Source organism: Salvelinus fontinalis, chromosome 13 (genome assembly GCF_029448725.1).
Source record: "Salvelinus fontinalis isolate EN_2023a chromosome 13, ASM2944872v1, whole genome shotgun sequence".
Classification (NCBI taxonomy): domain Eukaryota; kingdom Metazoa; phylum Chordata; class Actinopteri; order Salmoniformes; family Salmonidae; genus Salvelinus; species Salvelinus fontinalis.
This window is the reverse complement of record NC_074677.1, coordinates 12,066,730-12,087,040: the sequence shown is the minus strand read 5'-3', so window position 1 is coordinate 12,087,040 and position 20,311 is coordinate 12,066,730. Positions and strand designations below refer to the sequence as shown.

At 41.7% G+C, this 20,311-nt stretch overlaps 1 protein-coding gene across 1 annotated transcript; it reads right to left on the bottom strand.

The window, feature by feature from the left end:
* Positions 1–373: 373 nt before the first annotated feature.
* Positions 374–13,577, bottom strand: LOC129868082 (remodeling and spacing factor 1-like). The gene is made up of 16 exons (XM_055941702.1): positions 13,176–13,577; positions 11,465–11,556; positions 11,182–11,274; positions 10,626–10,831; positions 10,321–10,433; positions 6,930–10,075; positions 6,459–6,716; positions 5,990–6,094; positions 5,771–5,850; positions 5,611–5,665; positions 5,304–5,413; positions 5,109–5,176; positions 4,477–4,702; positions 3,953–4,176; positions 3,472–3,657; positions 374–3,262 (listed from the first exon to the last, which is right to left on the bottom strand). The coding sequence occupies exons 1-16, from the start codon at positions 13,327–13,329 to the stop codon at positions 2,748–2,750; spliced, it is 5,631 nt and encodes a 1,876-aa protein (XP_055797677.1). The 5' UTR covers positions 13,330–13,577; the 3' UTR covers positions 374–2,747.
* Positions 13,578–20,311: the final 6,734 nt, after the last annotated feature.

Below are 20,311 nucleotides of genomic sequence, written 5' to 3'. Positions count from 1 at the left end.
GGGCACAACTGAAAATTAAAACAAGTGCTTCATATTGGACAAGTTCAGTTAGTACCTCCCCATTTCACTCTGTTTTCTACCATTTTATGCTTACTGAACACAACTCATCAGTCCTGCCAGGTGTAGTCCGTGCCTCCAGTGGTTGGTTCATGCTCTCTTGTTCAGTAGTAAGACACAAGGAACACTGCTGAGCAAAAGAGTTTAGAGGTCTGTGGCTATTGAACCTCGTAAATCCTTAAGGTGGCCAACGCATCTGCACATAACAAAATAACATCCAACAAACATGCCAGATATCCAATGAATTCATTACAAAAGTGGTGCCAATATCACAACCCCTCTTCAAGGAAAACTATTATAAACAGATGCAATCAAATAATTGCCAAATATATTTATTTCCATGATAAAAGAAAATGCCTCTAAATATACATTACAGCAAAAACTAGATATACACACTAACATTAGAGGTCAATTTATGGTCTGGACAATTTCCCATCCAGCATGCCGTTTATCCATAATCTTCTTTTGATTCAAGGCCAAAGCCTGTATTCACAGTCTTAGAGTAGGAGTGCTGATATAGGATCAGTTGCCTTTTAGGTCATTATGAATAATATATGGACAGCAGTCCTACTCTGAGAAACTTTTTGAACATAGGCCCAGAAAGGCAGTGATTTAACCTGACCTCAAAATGGAACCCTAAAACCAAAATGAGCTCATATTTGAGAACAGACAAAGGATAGGCTTTCTGAGATCTGAGACATTTATTTAGTCTCCAGTTGATGCAGTAAGATGTAGAGGGAAGACTAGAGCGGGGTAGTGTTCTCTACAATCAACACTGGAAGTGGCAGAGGGGTCCGAAAAGACCAGGGGACATTTTTCTTTTATTAAAAAAATAATATTTCAAAATAATAGTCTTGATGAACAACGACAGGTAGTTAGGTGTATACTCAGTAAGTACCTTTACTTCAAGGTTTTGAACCTACACACAGTATCGACAAGAAGGTACATAGGAAACAGTATGCCACTTGGCTTGCCTAGGAGGAAAACAATAAGTGGATGATTTGATATACAAAGAAATACATTATAAAAACACAACGTACGTAAAATAATGGTTAAAATGCTGACATGGTTATTGAAAGGAACAGAGAAAGTTGGCAAATTCTGTACATAACAAATCCCTTTGAATATTTGCATATAAAAAAGACTAAAACGTGGGCATTTAATCCATTGATAGTGTTGGCAGCACACACTAAAATGATATTTATACGTACAAAAACTAAACTCGGTTTTTAGAAACATGTGCACACAGAGGTGAGAAGATCAGGGTTGGTCTACTCTAGTTGGTGACATTAAATACACTCAAACCTCCATTTAAAGGAAAGTCTTGTCAATGTGGTGGTAGTTAACAGATTTTAATGTTGATTAAATGACACCTGTAATTTGGCGTGATGCACTGAGGAGCTAGCTGCCTTGATAGTGTTTTGTAACAATAATTAAAAATGGTTAAAATACCACTTGATGGGAACGTTTGATAAAAATAAAAACGGGATATAGGCTGCAGTACAACATTTCAATACTTTGGGTAAAAACAATTAACCAAATCCATGAGAAAAACACTCTTTTGGAGATTGTATTTTCTAGAAAGTATGGGATCGGTTGTGGGTCTGGTCTGTCAGTCTGTCAGTTAAAAAAAAAAGTTGTTTCTAGCATGATGATGATGGTTCTGTGTCCTGTTTTCCTATGGGAATGCTGACTTAAACTGTTATGCTCATGCTTTTTCATCCAGTGCTTGTTGTAAATGGTCTATAAAAGAAAGTGGGAAACCTGTGTAATGGTTTAGCTTATCAAACAACTGACGAATTGAACACATCAAAACAAAGAATAAATAGTTTGATCGATGTAGGAGGATTAAAATGTGGAATTCAAATATCAAAAAAGTGAAAGACATTCATATTTAAAGTTTGGGGTAAAGAGCAGGGGGATAAAAACAACGATTGGTTTCCAGCAGTTGATCCACAAAACTAGGTTCATTTAAGTCGTAAATGGAATGCAGTTTGACCCCTGACATCTATTCTCATAAATATGTTGAACGACAATACACATCTACATCCTACCAACAAACAATTAATTAATGTCATACAATAAAATGTCCTCTTTCCCAGGCAGGAACACTGAGAGGTGCCTCTCAGGAGAACAGGAAGTCATGGGTCATGTTCATTAGGTCACACAATGGAAAATGAGCATTTCTTAAAAATAGACAAGGCAAGGTAGTCCCTCACGGTTTGTCTGTTTTCTGTCGTTTGGGGCCTAATGAACACAACCAAGAATTTGGGAGATGGACTCTTTGTATGTGGGGGTAGTGGATGGACCCCTGAGTAGACAACCCTGGAAGTTGGCTGGAGAAACAGGTAGGTTGATTTGTGTGTCATTTACGGTCAAGTATCTGAGCCACATGTCCATCGGTGACTGAGTACAGAGGATAAGACAATGCAAAGTAACGTGCCACTTAACAACTTTCGGAGTTAGTGCTCTCAATGACTGTACAATCACACTACGAAAGGTGTGAAGACAATGAACTTTCTCCCCCCCCCGTAAGATGTCCATTTCATATGGATGGATGGCGTCATACTAATGGGGGGGGGGGGGGGGGGGGGGACGACAAGGAGGATGAATAAAACCTTTTTATAATAAGGACAGGACAAAAACATTAACAAAATACTACAGAAAAGAACAAACGTACAACTTGAGTTTTACAACATATCACTGTTGCAGACAAAGTCCACCAGGTCTGTGACCCCCAGGAGGTCATCCTCATCATCATCCTGTGGTGCCAACTCCAGTCCATTGGGCGCTATGGCGACAGCTGTGGCCACAGGTTTTTGGGGCCCAATGTGAGCCAGGCCCTCTAGGGCCTTGATGGGACTCTGTCCGTTGGTGGGGGGATGCAGCTCCACCAGGCTGTAGTCCAACGGGCTGGCTCCCTTCCCCAGCACCCCCCCTTCCTCCTCTTCCCTGGTTTCTTTCGTCTCCTTCTCCTCCTTGTCAGAGTCGTCCGAGTCGATGCGGTTCACACGCTTGCGGACAGGACGTTCTCCCTCCGATGATTCATCGGAATCGTGGTCGTCATCGTCCTCCTCAGAGGCTCGCCGCCGTTTCAGTGAAAGTCGTCTGCGGTGCTGCTGGGACTCTTTCTCGGATGAGTCGGCCCTCCTCTTTAACCTAGTCCTCTCCCTCTCGCTGTCGTCCGAGCCTCTGGAGGAGCTCGCTGAAAGAACAAGGTACATGGAAACCATGGACGTTAGATAAAACCATATTGTTAATATCAGTTAAAGTGACGGCAAGTGAGGACATGTTAAATAAATAAAAATATTAGCCAACTAACTACAGTTTACATACATCCTACAAAGAACCTATGCTAATGGCGGGGTCGGTGAGGAAAAGAGCACGCGTTTAGAAAAAAAATGTCTGCCTGACCTTCGCTATCAGAACTGGCGAGGCGCCGCCACGGTTTGACTTTGTCGCGGTTTGTGTTGGCCTTAGAGCCGTCAGAGTCTCCGGACGACTCGCAGTAGTTGACCTGCTTCGTCGTCTGACTCCGGCGGGATCGGCGTCGGCTACAGTCCAGGTCACTATCGCTGAACTCGCTGGAGCCCTCCGACACTAGTTACACAGGTCAACACAGAAAGAGAGCCACATCACATACCTATAGGTTTTTAAAAGGACAATTACAAAATCAACACAGAAGTTTTCAGACCTTAAAAATCAAAAGATGGATCCACATCCCACACAATTGGCTGTGTCTAACCAGCGTACCGAAGTCCTCAACTCCAAATGAATGGAACTGATAAGTGCCACAAATCAGGACCTTTTCAATTAATTGAAAACATCTAACAAAGTTTGATTCTGGAGTGTAATGCCCTTTCAAACCACAGAGGAAATGACGATGCCAACATACCTATTTCTTCCTCTTCTTCCTCACTAGTCTCCTCTTCATCGTCTGAGTACCTTCGTGGTCTGTGGCGCCGTCGCGGCTGAGTGCTCCTCTGACGTTTGGCCGGCCTCCTTGTCCTGGCGGTTCTGCGCTGTGTGCTGCCGAAGTCGCTGTCGTCATTGGAGTCGACTGCCACTTCGCTCTCTGCATCGCTCTTGTCCGACGCCACAAACTCCTCTTCCTCCGTACTACATGAAAAAATGTGCAGTGGAGAGAGAAAAAAACAGAAGAATGAGTGACAAATTAATTCAACACCCCTTTGTGTCACACCTTTGTGGCTGTAATAGCCATCAATTAAGTGGAACCATGGCTTGTGTTCATTATGGCATACAATGGGAAATGTTTAAAAACATTTTGCAGTGGAAAACAAAAAAGTCTAGGTAGTCCCTCCGCGTTTCAGTCCATTGTCTTCCATTTGGTGCCTTATGGACACAACCTCCCTGTTCTGATTCATGAACCCCTACCTCCCACTTTCCTAATGAACCTACCTGTCACTGAGACGGAACTCGTCCTCGCTCTCTTCCTCCTCCATAGTGCTGTCGCTGTCCAGGTCGTTGAGACGCCGGCGCTTCTTCCTGCGCTGGCCGGCGTTGGGCCGCGGCGGGCACCCATTCTCCTTTCCCTCGCCACCCTCTCCTGCTGCCAGGATAGTGGACATGTCCTTCCCTCTGCTATGGCCTGTGATGTTGGCCATGTCCTTGCCTCGACCAGCTCCTGTAGAGGGCAGCACATGTTAGCATTTAGACTCAATCCAACAGGCACACAAAGATTGTTTGCAGGCTACATAAGTTAAAAAGCTCTGAGGCTGCATTTCATTCAGGGAAAATCCCTATTTTACCCTCGTTCACTCCTCCTGACAGAACTGAAAGGAGTGGATATGTATACGAGGGCAGAGAGGGAACATCTATCTTAGGATGAAATACAGCCTCAGACTTGACTCTTCGTAACCCTTATTAAAGGAGTGCACAATTATTAGGGCATCTGAGCAAGCAGCATGTTTGCACAGATGAAATGATAAAGCCAAAAATGATTTCAGAACATCAATAAAACGCAGCATAAACTATTGAATGAAAGTCATAATTCTGGGACGTGGTTGCCATATTCCATAATGTCTTCCTACCTCCACCATCAGCCTCTCTGATGTCTTCTTCAATTGCCTCCTCAATAGCCTCATCAAATTCATCAAACCTGCAAACAAGACGTTGAAATTATTCAGGGAATTTATCAGCCACCATACTGAAACAATAAATAAAGACCAGCCACACACAGCACATACAATGTTCTGATAACCATGAGTTCAGTACAGACGTCATACCTGTAGCTTATGCTTTTCTTTGCCCTTGTCGACCTTCGACCCCAGCTCTTGGTTCGCTCTTTCTTCTCCTTTTTCACCACCTCTTCCTCCCTTTCTTCCTCTATCGCCAACTAAAAATGACAGTTGGCAATGTGTCAGTTCACAGTACAATATAGGAAGCAAACATTTATGCTGACATCAGTCTAGGCTAGGCAAGGAACAGTGTGACAGACCATCTTACACAGATGTCCTACAAACACACTGAATTCTGGATGTGTTGCAATTGACTTCCATGATGGTATAACCATAGCAACCAAATGCTGCCTACCGAGGGAGTGATGATGTTTTCAACACTGATTCCAACATAGACCAACCGCTCTTTTCTGGAGGGAGAAAATAAAATAATTTAAAACAACTTTATGTGCTACATTATCTTCCTGTTGTCATTTGCTGTTTTACACCATGGGTCATGGTTCAGAGGTTGATACCGTCGCTCAGCGCGCTCCCTCTTTTTCAGGGAAGCATCGAGATCAGTAAGCTGCTCCTCAAGCTTGTCACAGAGCAGCTTCTGCAGGGGTCACGAGGAAAGAGGGGTAAGAATGACAAATAATACCACACAAAGCAAGCCATTAGTTTAAAACAATAATGCGGCTAGCATCTAAACTGTAGTGCAACTACCAATTGTTTACCATCTGGTGGCTACTTACATGTTGGCAGGGTGGACAGAACCACTCCCCGTCTGGGATGATCATGAGAGGGGGTCTGAGGCAGGCCGTGTGGTAGCCGCTATCGCACGAGTCACACAGCAAAATCTGTGAGGGGAACACGAAGGTGTATTAGCTGGAACACATTATTTTGTAGTCTTATCAGTCAGTTTAGATACATAATATGAATATAGTATAACCACTGACAGCCCACCAGGATTGGGGTCAATTCCATTTCAATTCAGAAAGTACACTGAAATTCCAATTTTAATTATCTTCAATGCATTTAAAATAACAAAGATGTGGAATTGGAATTGGATTTACATTCTGAATTGACTGAAACTTATGTGGACTTGACCAGAGCCCTGCAGCCCACCATGTGGGCAATTCCATTATAATTATCACAACTATATGCGACCCATTGTGCCATTTATTGAGCTGAGAAAATAGGGATCACATTTTCAGGACCCACCAGCTCAGGATGGTTGGGGAGGCCGCAGTGTTTGCAGGGGTCATCGTTAGGAGGGAGGTCATCATCCGAGGAGGTGTCAGAGTCGTCGCTGTGCCTCTCCCTGTTCCTCTTCCTCCTCTCCACCTTAAAGCTCTCATCACTGTTGTCCTCCTCGCTCTCCTCTTCGCTCGACTCGCTTTCATCGTCTTCACCAGAACCATTATTTTTGCGCCTTTGTGTTCGAGTGTTGGACCACCGGGTCTTTCTCCTCCGTCGCCCCTGAAAACAGATGTCATCTTGACAGCCAAATTATAAACACAGACATTCTAACTTTTGGGTTTCATGAAGCTAATGTAGGACAGCATACACATAAGTTCCTGATGGCTGACAATGTGTGAATCCCTGATCTAAAAGACACTGTTGATCCAAAAACATGCATTCACAATCCAACATATGAATGTAGAAATATCTGCAGTTACTGAAAGAACTTACCTTAGATTTGTACAGTCCATCTTGATCAACCTTCTCTCTCGGTTTCCTCTGAACAGTTTTCTCCTCCTCATCACCCTTCTCTACAGGGGGTGTGGCCTCTTTCTTCTCCATCCTCCTGTCCTGGAACTCCACCCCCTTAGCGGTCGGCCTGCAGATCCTGGGTGACCTCCTCAGGGATCTCCCAGTCTCACCAGTATCTGACCCAGAGTCCCTCTCCTTCCTCTGGAGCTCAGCTCTCCTCCGGTGGGTAATCCCGCGTATTTTCAGGCGAATCCCCTCCTCTTGGATCTCTGATGTTGTTCCCGCATCCTTTTTTTCACTCTTGTCCTCATCCTCTTTGTTCTTGTTCTCATCTTCCTCAGACCCCTCACTTGCTTTTGCCTGACCCGATTTCTCTGCTACCGTTGAATCTTTCTCAGTTCCATCATCCTCCTTTTTGTCATTTGTCTTAGCCTGATCATCCTTACTCCAATCCTGTTTTTGGGGCCATCCCTGTGTTGTGGAATCTTCCTTGATGACTTTGTCCTGGCTTTTGTCCGTCTCACCCTCAGTCTCTGTGAGAGATGATGCCTTCTTACTAACAGCCTGTTTTTCTGATGGTGCATCACAGTCCATGGGCTTTGGGTCTTTGATAGGCTTGGTCTCAAACTTCACTCCACTTTTAACAGCCTTTTTTGGCCAGCCTTTTTCAGCATGTCCCTTGATCTTTATGTTGTCGTGTGTTGACTTTTCCGAACGCATTTCCATAGGCTCCTCCTGTTTCCCCTCCACTGAGACAGACTTTTTGAGAGAGGGTAATTGCTTGGCGTCCTGAAAGGTGACAAGTTTCTCTCCTTTTTCTGCAACTGTCTTTGTGTCTGCCAGTTTCTCAGTTTCTTCAGTGTCTGGTTTCTGTCCCCTAGAAGATTGTTCTATCTTTTTAGAGGTCGTCTCTGTGTTTTTAGCCGATTTCTCAGCATCTTTAGGGGTAGGTGTAGCTGATTTAGCAGACTTCTCAGCATCTTTAGGGGTAGGTGTAGCTGATTTAGCAGACTTCTCAGCATCTTTAGGGGTAGGTGTAGCTGATTTAGCAGACTTCTCAGCATCTTTAGGGTTAGCCAATTTCTCTGCGTCTTTAGGCGCTGCCGTTTGAGCATATTTCACTGTGTCTTTAGGCATTGCTGATTTCTCTGTGTCTTTTGGGGTAGCCAATTTCCCACCTTCCTTAGGGGTAACCAATTTAGTAGATTTATCTGTGTCTTTAGGGGTAGCACATTTCTCTGCATCTTTAGGGGTAGCCGATTTCTCTACCTTTATGGGTTCATCCAGTTGTGATTGGGTTGTTTTCTCAGAGACGTCTGCCATCTCCACGTCTTTTGGTCCAGATTGTGTCTTAGTCGCTTTAGCAACAGTTCTCATTTCATCTTTACAGATAGACGCTGAGAAAACGTCTTTCTCCAGGACAGCTTTTTTCTTCACCTCAGCGGCAGCCTTTGCATCTGTGCCTACAGCAGGTTTCTCCTTGGTGACAGCTGAAATTTTAATGTCTTTAGGGTTATCACATTTCTCTGTATGTTTAGATGCCTCTGGTTTCACTGTCATTTTAATGACCAACGATTTATCAGTCTCTTCAGTGCTCTCCAGTTTCTCTGCTTCTTTATTGGAAACTGGTTTGTCTGCCTTTTTAAGGAATGAGGACTTATTGGTCTCTTGAGAGATGGCCAGGTTCTCAGCATCTTTACCCCTTTCTGAAATCTCTGTCTTTTTAATTACAGAAGTTTTGATATCTTTAGAAACATCACATTTCTCTACACCCTCTTTGTCAGGTGGTTTCTCTGTATTTTTTATGACTGTTGGCATCTTTATGCATTTAGAGCGGTCTGGTTTCTCTGTAATTGGGTCAGGTCTCCCGGTTTGTTTAGTGAGGACTGAGGTTTCTGGGTTTTTAGGGTTTGACCACTTTTCTGTACCTTTTGTGCTGGGTGGTTTTTCCATATCTTTCACGACAGAAAGGGGATAACCGTCCTTATTGACAACTGTTTTATCTGTTTCCTTAGAGACAGCTGACTTGACCTCTTGAGAGGTAATGGATGAATCTGTTCCGTTAGTTTCATCTGGTTTCTGTAACTTACTAGACAAAGGGTTTTTATCGGTTTCTATTGATGTATAGGTTGTGTGTTCTTTACGACACACTTTTACATCCCACTTGGATACCTTCACTTTTTTTTCCTCTTTACAATCGGCGTGCTTCTCCGGTGGGCTTGTTGCATCCTTAGATGAAGTCAATGGCTTTGTCATTAGAAGGGACAGAGATTTAGCCTCTTTTAAGGCCGATTTTTTTACTTCCTCTGAATCTTCAGTGCTTTCCTTTTCTGCTGGAACCATTTTCTGTAGACTTGTTTCATTGGCCATGGCCACCTCAGTGTTGCTTGCCATCTCCTCTTTCTCCTTGTCCAGGTTTATTTTCTCCTTTGCACTAGATTCTGCTGCTTTACGTTCTTCCCCAGCAGCAGCTTTTGTTTGCCGTTTTTTGCCATCAGCAGAGTCTCTCAAACCATTATTGACACTTTTTTCTGTTGTAGGCCAAGCATCACCATTCATTTGATCACTTTTACACATCCCCACCGGGGCATCAGCGACCTCTTTACTTGTCTCCTCAACTTCAGGAGATTCTTTGACAGGAGTAACAGATGGGTTTCGCACAAAGATACTACTGCCACTATTATTATCAACATTTTCACAAAGTTTCATCTCTCTCTTTTTCAATGGGATTTTGGCCTGCTGGTCATTCTTCATCGCCCTTTGGAGTTCATTTGCAGTCTTCCTCTTGGCTTCATCTGTCTGTTCTGTCTGTGGCGTCAGACAAGGTTTCTCTGCAAGAGGCTCTGTAGCATTTGTGGCTGTGCTCTCCTTGGATTCTGACACCTCCATTGGCTCTTCTTTGATGGCCTGGGTGTTTATGGTGACCTTGTCATCCACCATAGGCTCCTCTGACTGGCTTTTTGACTCTGACTCGTCTTTGAGGCCATTCAATGAGGATTTGGCATCTGATTCGTCTAGTTTTGATTCCTCTTTTTCTGTAATCTCGGTTTTTGGGGAGACTAAGGAAGCTGTACCCTTGGAGGGTTTGTCCTCTTCATCCTCTGAGGTATCCTCTGTCTTTTTAACTTCCCCGATAGGAAAAAAGGTATAAATAGGAATTGCAGTTACAACAGAATGATATATTCATAGAAAATAAAAGTTCAAGATTTAAAACTGCATCTATCAGGGAAATAAGTTGTTTACCTTTGACAAAATAGATCCAATTCCAGGCAAATTACTTAACTCATGCAATATCAATATCATGAAAATGTTTGTGAGTAAACAACAAATAACATTATTGGTGTAACAAGCCTTGTTGATATAACACTACCTTCTCCCCCAGTATTATTTTTTTCTTCCTCCTCTCCTTCTTTCTTTGTCAACAGTGCTGGGTCGATTTGAGTCTTTAGCAGTGCCAGGATCTCAGCCAAGCTGTTTCTGTCTCTGTATAGAGATGGATAATTCAAATAACTCTTTCCAGTTTAGTAATCTTGTGGTAAAATTACATATAAACCAAGTAATCTATGATCCACCTGGAATACAAGACCTTTGACATTTAGGCTCTGCAGTACAACAGTATGTCTCTTTCATCCCCTGAATCACATCCGGCCCCTCATTCCAATGGTTCCACAGTACCTGACAATGCAGTTCCAGGAAGACCCGTCCAGGTCGTCCTGCTCCTCCACATAGACCCTCACATTCTTGTCCTGGTCAAGTTGGAACCAGTACATCAGGCCATCTTTGTCCTTGCCAATGGGGAGAAGCCGCATCTTATCGGGATCCTCCTCATTGATTGCTGTCTTGAACTTTACATTGTCATCAAACTGGCATTCACACAAATGCTGGATAGAAAAGAGAGAAAGTATGAAAAATGTTGCACTTAGAAGAAAAAAATGATGTTAGTAGGGCTGCATGATATGGCCAAATATATTGCAATATTTTTTATGGAATATTGCAACAGCAATATGACTTGCAATACAAAAACACACTTGGGTGAACTGCACAAGTTATGTCCCACTACCACTGGCATGACTATTTTCAGAGAATTTACTTTTGTACCATACAGAAGAAAGGCCTTATTTAAGAACGTGAAAATATGCGTAATTTTTACCACCTGTATCTTGTTTGGAAATATATGTTGCATGTCTTTGCATGCAGAACTAGCCTAATTATAGCTATATTGCAACCTTACTTTGAGGATTCCAGTCTTGCACTCCACAGACATGTCCTTGTATCCTTTATTTTCAAGCTCCCATGCCCAAGTACTGTTGAACTCATGGCACACCTGTAAGAAAACACATTCCATCAGCCATTGGTTAACCTCAATACTATCATCATTCAGAATGCCCAGACTCATGCCACTGCCTGTATTTGACAAAAATTGAATATATTTAAATGTGTTTAATCTATTAAGCTAAGCCTAACTGTATCTGAGTGTGCAGAAAATGTCCAGCCTTGTTCTGAGATCTATTTACCTTCACAAGGTACTTCTCCCATCTGTCTGCGGACACTGACTTGCCAATCTTCCTCAACAACTTCACGTGAAGGTCCACCAAGATCTTTGGAACTGAGGGGAGAGGTGGGATAATGACACCATTTTGTAAACATCAATGTTTCTCAACCACATATCACCTATTGTATAGGCCAATAAAGAGCTACAGCATGTATATCTTGAATATGAATCCCACTCACACACTGTTACGAATCCATATCATACGACATTTCATAATATTTATAGGTATTGGTCCACTAGCACTTCAAATTATTTAGTTTTGCATTAGTTCATATCACATGGAGACAAAGGAATTAAAATAGGTTTTGATGAGAGTGGGGAATAAGAAAATAGAAATGTCTTCACATATTAAAAAGAACTCCTGTGCACGGTTGCCCCAGTATCTGTGCGTTAGAGATGTCGCCAATGAGTCTCCTCTCTAACGCCCAGAAAGCTCTGATTCGACTGCTCTGCAAGCTGTATAATGTAAAAACTCAAAATAAATGAGTTACTCATCAAATATGGAATTTCGCTGAGCAACTATCTTCATTTACTCCTGTTATGGCCGGTATGTACTTCCAAAAAAGCTCTAAATAAACATTTACAACCAAAATAAATTCATCTTATAACCTCATTGAACTGTTGTAGACTTCCGACCTGTGCTTGGCAGTAAAGCCAGATATTGGAGGTGCCAATAGGCATTTTTTTCGGTGGGTTGTACATTTTTATTTAAACCTTTTTTGAAAGTACATACCGGACGTAACGAAGTAAATGAAGAACGTTGCTCAGCGAAACTCCATATTTGCTGAGTAACGAACGTATTTTGACATTATAACGCTTGATTTGATTTGCAGAGATTGGGAGTTTGAATTGGAACTTCCTGGGCGTTGGAGAGGAGACAAGTCATACATCTCTAAAGTGGAGACACTGGGACAGTGCACAATACCAAATTTAAAGGCGTGCATAATGCAACGTGGTGTTATTTATTAAAACAATGCATTCAAATTAGATATTTGCTAATTTCCTAACAATATAAAACAAAAACGTAACATGACTAATACAATAATATGGAAGTATGGAATAACAATGTAGTGTGTGTGATACAAACAACCAAAATCCGCCAAAATAGTTTGAATAAAGCAGACCATTCTTTGCGTAATTACAGCAGGACACCATTGAGTAGGAAGCCCCGAAGATGAGCGTGCGCATGCGCAATACAGCGCGAGCGAACCACTATGCCAAAACATTACTTAACCTGTAAACACAATGGACAATGTTGTCCTTAACGCAAAACACTCAATCCTAACCCGAATAATAGGAGTACCCAATATACTTTAATAAATGTTAAAAACAGATCACCTTTGTGCAAAAGTTCAAAGCACAATATTTTCTGTAGGCTGTGTGATGAAGTGCATTTCAGTCCCTGGCAGATAAAGGCTGGCTTGGCTGGAAAATAAATTGTAATTTAAAGCCCCAAATTACACCGAAGCGCTTCGATCTTCGGTCAGTTCACGGTTAAACAATGCATCTATTTCACCCTGGATCCTAATAATACATCTCGGACAACAATACATGTATATAAAATGGGCTATGTTTGGAAATCACACAATAACACAACTAGTACGAACGACACAGAACACTATGCAATGTGGAGTCCCATCTTCCCATAGTAGATCGCGCTTTTCAAACTATACCTGAGATTGTGTCTTGGAGATATCGCTCCAACTGTGGAAATGTAAGCTCCGGTAAATCAAGCAAGGTTCCATACCGCTCTAGAAAAGAGCATATCACGGCGTAGCTTGGGCAAAAACCGGGGGTAGAACCCGCCGATGCTGCCGAGGCAGCCATCTTTTCCGATGGAAGAGCAGCAGACAGTAACAAAGATGGTGGATAAATGAAGATAGTTCACACAAGCCGTTTACCATTGAAACAAATAATCAGTTCCGGTCTACTTAACTGGGTGCGTCTCTCAGACTCCAATGCAATTGCAGCTGGGCCTGGTCGGGTCTACTTAGTTCATTGACATTAATTGAACCAGAAAAATACAGCGAGTGGGGTGTCTCTTTCCTCTTCTGTCTCTGACAGTACGTCTCGGAGGACCAATGACTGCCCACAATTCACCGCGTCAAATAAATTAGTGGCCCAGAGGTCTTTGCGGTAAAAAAATAAATAATAATAATCCAAATGACTAATGTAAACAAATGAGAACGCGTGGGGGATGATCACTCTGTTATAATGTCTGCACTGGTGGTGTGAACATTTTCATATTCTTCCATAGGTAATTTAACGCCAATTAACGAATGTAAAGTAGGCTATACAGTGGCTCGGACCACTGAGCAGCTGCCATTTTGTAGCGCTTTGGACTGGCAACTTGATTTTGATACGAAAGCTTGCTGAATTTGTACAACGTGATCCAATGTTGCACTCTCCATTTTTTCGCAGTTGTATCAATTCGCTATTTGTAACATTTTCAACACCAACACCTTTACAATATTAATATTAATATACTTTTGGGGAAACAGCATAATTATATTAATTATCTTGAAATATCTGAAACATGATTTGTTAATGATTCAGAAGACTAGATTTGTGAAATACAATGCCAATGAGTGACGGTAAATACTGACACAAGTAATGTGAGAAAAGTGGTTAAATTTCAGCATTACACATGGGTCTTTCTATAAACTACCATCACAAGTGAGCATTACTTGCAGCAAACAACTTTTTTTGAGCGGTTACAAAGCCATGAATAATACTGTGGCTTTTTTTCTTCAATTTAATTACACATTGACCTTGATCCTGCGAAATTCCTGGATATTGCTGTCGGATTCTTTTTTTGTTTGGAAATGTCGGAAGTATACTGTAACCTTGCAACATTTCGTATCTCCCTATGTTACGGTGTGAAAACAGTTTTCATGAGCACACATATCCAAAATAATGTATGTGCTAAAAAAATCCAACGCTTCATGCAAAAAGAGTAACTTTGTAATATGATTAATACAACTAAAATCTATAATGTCATTCAATAATTACACATAATAGTTGTTTGATGTGAGTTTGATGTCTAGGTGTTTAGTTACATGCGGACATTATCGCGCGCAACATCAGCTGATTCGGGAAAGGATTTTTTGAATGACAGGCAAGTGATGAAGAGTTTGTGTGATACTGCACGGGATTTAACAACAGCCAAAATGCGGGAATTATGTTGATCTTGAGGATTGACAGAACATTTTGGTGTCTATGTTGTCAAGATAATAAGCATACTTAGTGGATAATATGTACGTTTTGATAGTTTGTTTCTCGACTTAAAACGGAGCAATTGGGAACGTGCAAACGGTTTGTTTGTTAGTTTTTAAAAGGAAATCGAAAGAAATATTTTTGCATATAAAATAAACAAAAAAATTGATATTTCTATATTCCAATGTGGGTGGGATTAAATGTCGAATGTCTGGTCAAGTGCACAGCCAACACTTCCTGTTTTTTCAAAGTTGGAGTTCACCCTTCTAATTCCATTCTATGAATCTATTATCTATTAATTAATTAATGAACTGATAAGGTAAGATTTCTCAATTTCTGATTTAGTGTTTAGATTTAGCGTTTATTGACTTAATGAACTGCTGTTACTGTAAATGGTTAGCTAACTGATATATTTTAGCTACCAAGCTAACCATTGGTAATCTTAAATTATGCTATACAGACAAAACAACAGTATATATTTCTAGATATATGCCCAAGCTATAGTTAGTCAGTGGTTGCACATCCAATTAGCTGGAATTAAGCATGGGTGTGAATAGTAGACATGTAAATATTATTTCACAGTTTACAGCAGGTCTCGAGCTACCCAGACCTGTCTATTCAGCCTGATAGGGTGCCGTGGGTGTGTCCAGTTTACACCTGTGCAAATCTATGTGTGTATAGCAATTTAAGTAAACATCCAATCAATGCTTTAAGTGTTGTGCAGTAAGTCCACACCTAAAGGGTTGTGGGTTCCTGTCCAGAAACAACCTCTAACACTAGACACTTCTGGAGATCTGAGAGAATTGGACAGGTTTAAGCAATACCGGCAAAATTCCACCATGCCTATCAGAGGGTAAGGTGGAGCTGTCACAGTGTCACCAGCCATCAATCCCTCTCAGATCTTCACAAGTGTCTAGACTCTGGGCAGTAGGGGCTAGGGGTTGTTTCTGTACAGGCCATGGGTAGTATGGTAGCTCAGTCAGCCAGGCACTGTCAAAAAAATGTAATAGCTGTCACATACTTGCTTCCTTTGTCCTTGAGGGAATCTCAATTGTATTTCCTTGATTCGTTGCATCCTCTCTCCTCAAAGCCCACTGGATGAAAAGCTCAGAGGTCTCTCCCCTCTCGCCTTCTCATCCAATGGGTTTTGAGAAGGAAGCGAGGAGAGAGGACGTGAGGAATGAAGGAAATTAAATTGAGATTCTCCCCTTGTTTCCACCATTCCTCATCTCCCTCTCAAAGCACATTGGTTGGAGAGGAGTTAAAGTTCCTCCCCTCAGGCTCCAATGTACTTTCAAGGAGAGGCTACGAGTGAAGGAAACAAGGACAGAGGATGCAAGAATGTGATGTCTAGTTTTCACAAACACTGCTTGAAGAGTTTACTGATTATGATTTAATTGTCAGTTATTATTGTCAATGATTTTGTCGACAGAACCCATTGTATTATATTAGTGAATTAAATTATATGAACTATAGAAACAGAATTGCAGTAGTTTAGTTTGTTTATGTTTTTCTTCTGGAATGTTTAGCGTGGCTATACATGATAGAGAAGTTGACTAAAGCACAAACAGACCTGGCTACTAGGTATGACAAAAAAACATGCAGTGTCCTTGTTTTATGTGACTAGGGCTGTTACGGTGACCATATTACCGCAGTCAAATTCCACATGACCATTTAGTCACGGTAACTAGGCTTCTCCAAAACTGCACTGTTGCTACTGATGGTCATTAGTAGCCTACCAAACTGGCTAACTGCCAGTCACTAATGCCCTGGTACTCAGCGATCTATTGTCCCTCTAATCACTCTGACATCAATGCAAATGGAATCGAAAATCAACTCATAAACACTTCATGATTTGGGGCGTCAGGTAGTTAGCCTAGTGGTTAGAGCATTGGACTAGTAAACCGAAAGGTTGCAAGATCAAATCCCCGAGCTGACAAGGTAAACATCTGAACAAGGCAGTCAACCCACTGTTCCTAGGCCGTCTTTGAAAATAAGAATTTGTTCTTAACTGACTTGCCTAGTTAAATAAAGGTGAAATAAAATAAATACATAAAAAATAGCCTAGGCTATACGAGCTCAACCATGCTTTGAACTGTCTTTTTTTTGTTGCCTAAATTATGACTATCCAATCTACTCATCACATTATGAATAGTAGGCTATCTTAAATAAGTCTGCAAATGCAATGATGCATGGAATGCTTTATTATAAATATGCATTTTTATGGTGAAAATTAGCTTCCCCCAACTTGAAACACATGCGCCGCCTATGTATGCCAGGTTGTAAAACAGATTAATGTGCTTAATTTTAAGAATTTAGCAATAAATATAGCAGCACGAGAAAGCTGGGATCCTGTTTTAAATAGTAGCCAGTCAAAACTCTGTTTTCACATGCGATTGAGCAATGGCTGGGTTTATAAGAACACATTTCACTTGGCTTTCTAGGCTATGTGCTCTCTAACCGTGTTCCAGAGGTTGTAGGCTACGTTTGGAGTTATTTGGTCACTTTAGTTGTGATAGAAACCTTATCAAAACATAGGTCTATGGGCTAGGCTACATGATGTGTGTGACTATGATTTGAAAAAGTTGCAAAAAAAACCATGCTGTTTCTTGCCTTACTGCACATGCTGGGCATCATTCACAAGTGATGATATTGTCATCCATCAGACTATTCTTAATTTAATCTAGTTTTTACATATACTAAATAATATATATGTGAAATTGGTTTTGATTTAGAATGGACCGTTATCATGCACCTGTTGGAACAAGGGCAGGGGGGGAAAAATCCTGTCATCTATGCACTTAAATAGCGAATGGAGGATGCTTTTCCCGCAGGTCATTTTCATGCCAGCCAGGTAGACTATACTCATGTTGTAAAGCAAAGCAATGTGCTTAATATTAGGAAAATTGAGAAATAAATATAGTAGGCCTAGCCTATAGAAAGCTGATGGGATCCTCTTATTTTTAATAAGGACATCAAAATTCTGCTTTCTCACAAAATGGCATAGCCTATAGAAATGTTGCCCAACATGAAATCACATTTTTTCTTACCTTTATTTAACCAGGTAGGCCAGTTGAGAACAAGTTCTCATTAACAACTGTGACCTGACCAAGATAAAGCAGTGCGGCAAAAACAACAACACAGAGTTACACATAAACAAACGTACAGTCAATAACACAATAGAAAAGAAAAAGACAAATCTATTTACAGTGTGTGCAAATGTAGAAGAGTAGGGAGGTAGGCAATAAATAGGCCATGGAGGTGAAAAAAATACAATTTATCATTGACACTGGAGTGATAGATGTGCAAGTAGAGATACTGTTGTGCAAAAGAGCCAGAGGGTAAGTAATAATATGGGGATGAGGTATTTGGGTGTGCTATTTACAGATTGGCTGTGTACAGGTACAGTGATCGATAAGCTGCTCTGACAGCTGATGCTTAAAGTTAGAGAGGGAGATATGACTCCGGCTACAGATATTTTTGCAATTCTTTCCAGTAATTGGCAGCAGAGAACTGGGAAAGGAAAGGCGGCCAAAGGAAGTGTTGGCTTTGGGGATGACCAGTGCAATATACAGTTGAAGTCGGACGTTTACATACACCTTAGCCAAATACAGTTAAACTCAGTTTTTCACAATTCCTTACATTTAATCCTTGTAAAAAAGTCCCTGTTTTAGGTCCGTTAGGATCACCACTTTATTTTAAGAATGTGAAATGTGAGAATAACAGTAGAGATAATTATTTATTTCAGCTTTTATTTCTTTCATCACATTCCCAGTGGGTCAGAAGTTTACATGCACTCAATTAGTATTGGTAGCATTGCCTTTAAATAGTTTAACTTGGGTCAAACGGTTCAGGTAGCCATCTACAAGCTTCCCACAATAAGTTGGGTGAGTTTTGGCCTATTCCTCCTGACAGAGCTGGTGTAACTGAGTCAGGTTTGTAGGCCTCCTCGCTCGCACACGCTTTTTCAGTTCTGCCCACAAATTTTCTGTAGGATTGAGGTCAGGGCTTTGTAATGGCCGCTCCAATACTTTTACTTTTATCCTTAAGCCATGTTGCCACAACTTTGGAAGTATGCTTGGGGTCATTGTCCATTTGGAAGACCCATTTGCGACCAAGCTTTAACATCCTGACTGATATCTTGAGATGTTGCTTCAATATATCCACATAATTTTCCAACCTCATGATGCCATCTATTTTGTGAAGTGCACCAATCCCTCCTGCAGCAAAGCAACCCCACAACATGATGCTGCCACCCCCATGCTTCACGGTTGGGATGGTGTTCTTCGGCTTACAAGCTTCCCCCTTTTTCCTCCAAACATAATGATGCTCATTATGGCCAAACAGTTCTATTTTTGTTTCATCAGACCAGAGGACATTTCTCCAAAAAGTACGATCTTTGTCCCCATGTGCAGTTGCAAACCGCAGTCTGGCTTTTTTTATGGCGGTTTTGGGGCAGAGGCTTCTTCCTTGCTGAGCGGCTTTTCAGGTTATGTCGATATAGGACTCGTTTTACTGTGGATATAGATACTTTTATACCTGTTTCCTCCAGCATCTTCACAAGGTCCTTTGCAAATCAATCCCAGAACAACAGCACTTTTCGCACCAAAGTACGTTCATCTCTAGGAGACAGAACGTGTCTTCTTCCTGAGCGGTATGACGGCTGGGTGGTCACATGGTGTTTATACTTGTGTACTATTGTTTGCGCAGATGCAGGTGGTACCTTCAGGTGTTTGGAAATTGCTCCCAAGAATGAACCAGACTTTTTGATGTCTACAAATGTTTTTCTGGGTTCTTGGCTGATATCTTTTGATTTTCCCATGATGTCAAGCAAAGAGGCACTACGTTTGATGGAGGTCATTTTGCAGGGCTCTGGCAGTGCTCCTCCTTGCACAAAGGCGGAGGTAGCGGTCCTGCTGCTGGGTTGTTGCCCTCCTACACGTCTCCTGATGTACTGGCCTGTCTCCTGGTATTGCCTCCATGCTCTGGACACTACGCTGACAGACACAGCAAACCTTCTTGCCACAGCTCGCATTGATGTGCCATCCTGGATGAGCTGCACTACCTGAGCCACTTGTGTGGGTTGTAGACTCCGTCTCCAGACCCTTTGCTATGAGACTCAAATTGAGCTCAGGTGCATCCTGTTTCCATTGATTATCCTTGACGTTTCTACAACTTGATTGGAGTCCACCTGTGGTAAGTTCAATTGATTGGGTATGATTTGGAAAGGCACACACCTGTCTATATAAGGTCCTACAGTTGACAGAGCATTGCAAAAACCAAGCCATGGGGTCAAAGGAATTTTCTGTAGAGCTCTGAGGCATCTCTTTAATGACAAAGCAAAGACAGGTTTAAAAACAGAAATATACATTTACTTAAGTATTCAGACCCTTTTACTCTGTACTTAGTTGAAGCACCTTTGGCAGCAATTACAGACTGGAGTCTTCTTGGGTATGACGCTACAAGCTTGGCACATCTGTATTTGGGATTTCTCCCATTCTTCTCTGCAGATTCTCTTAAGCTCTGTCATGTTGGATGGAGAGCGTCTCTCCAAAGATGTTCAATCCGGTCTCTGGCTGGGCCACTCAAGGAC

Excerpts from the sequence above, each read along its gene's own strand:
- LOC129868082 (XM_055941702.1), bottom strand. The coding sequence starts at position 13,329 with ATGGCTGCCTCGGCAGCATCGGCGGGTTCTACCCCCGGTTTTTGCCCA. Across the intron at positions 11,557-13,175 it reads TCTCCAAGACACAATCTCAG|TTCCAAAGATCTTGGTGGAC; the intron begins GTATAGTTTGAA and ends CTCTCCCCTCAG. Across the intron at positions 3,263-3,471 it reads CGCCAGTTCTGATAGCGAAG|CGAGCTCCTCCAGAGGCTCG; the intron begins GTCAGGCAGACA and ends TTGTTCTTTCAG.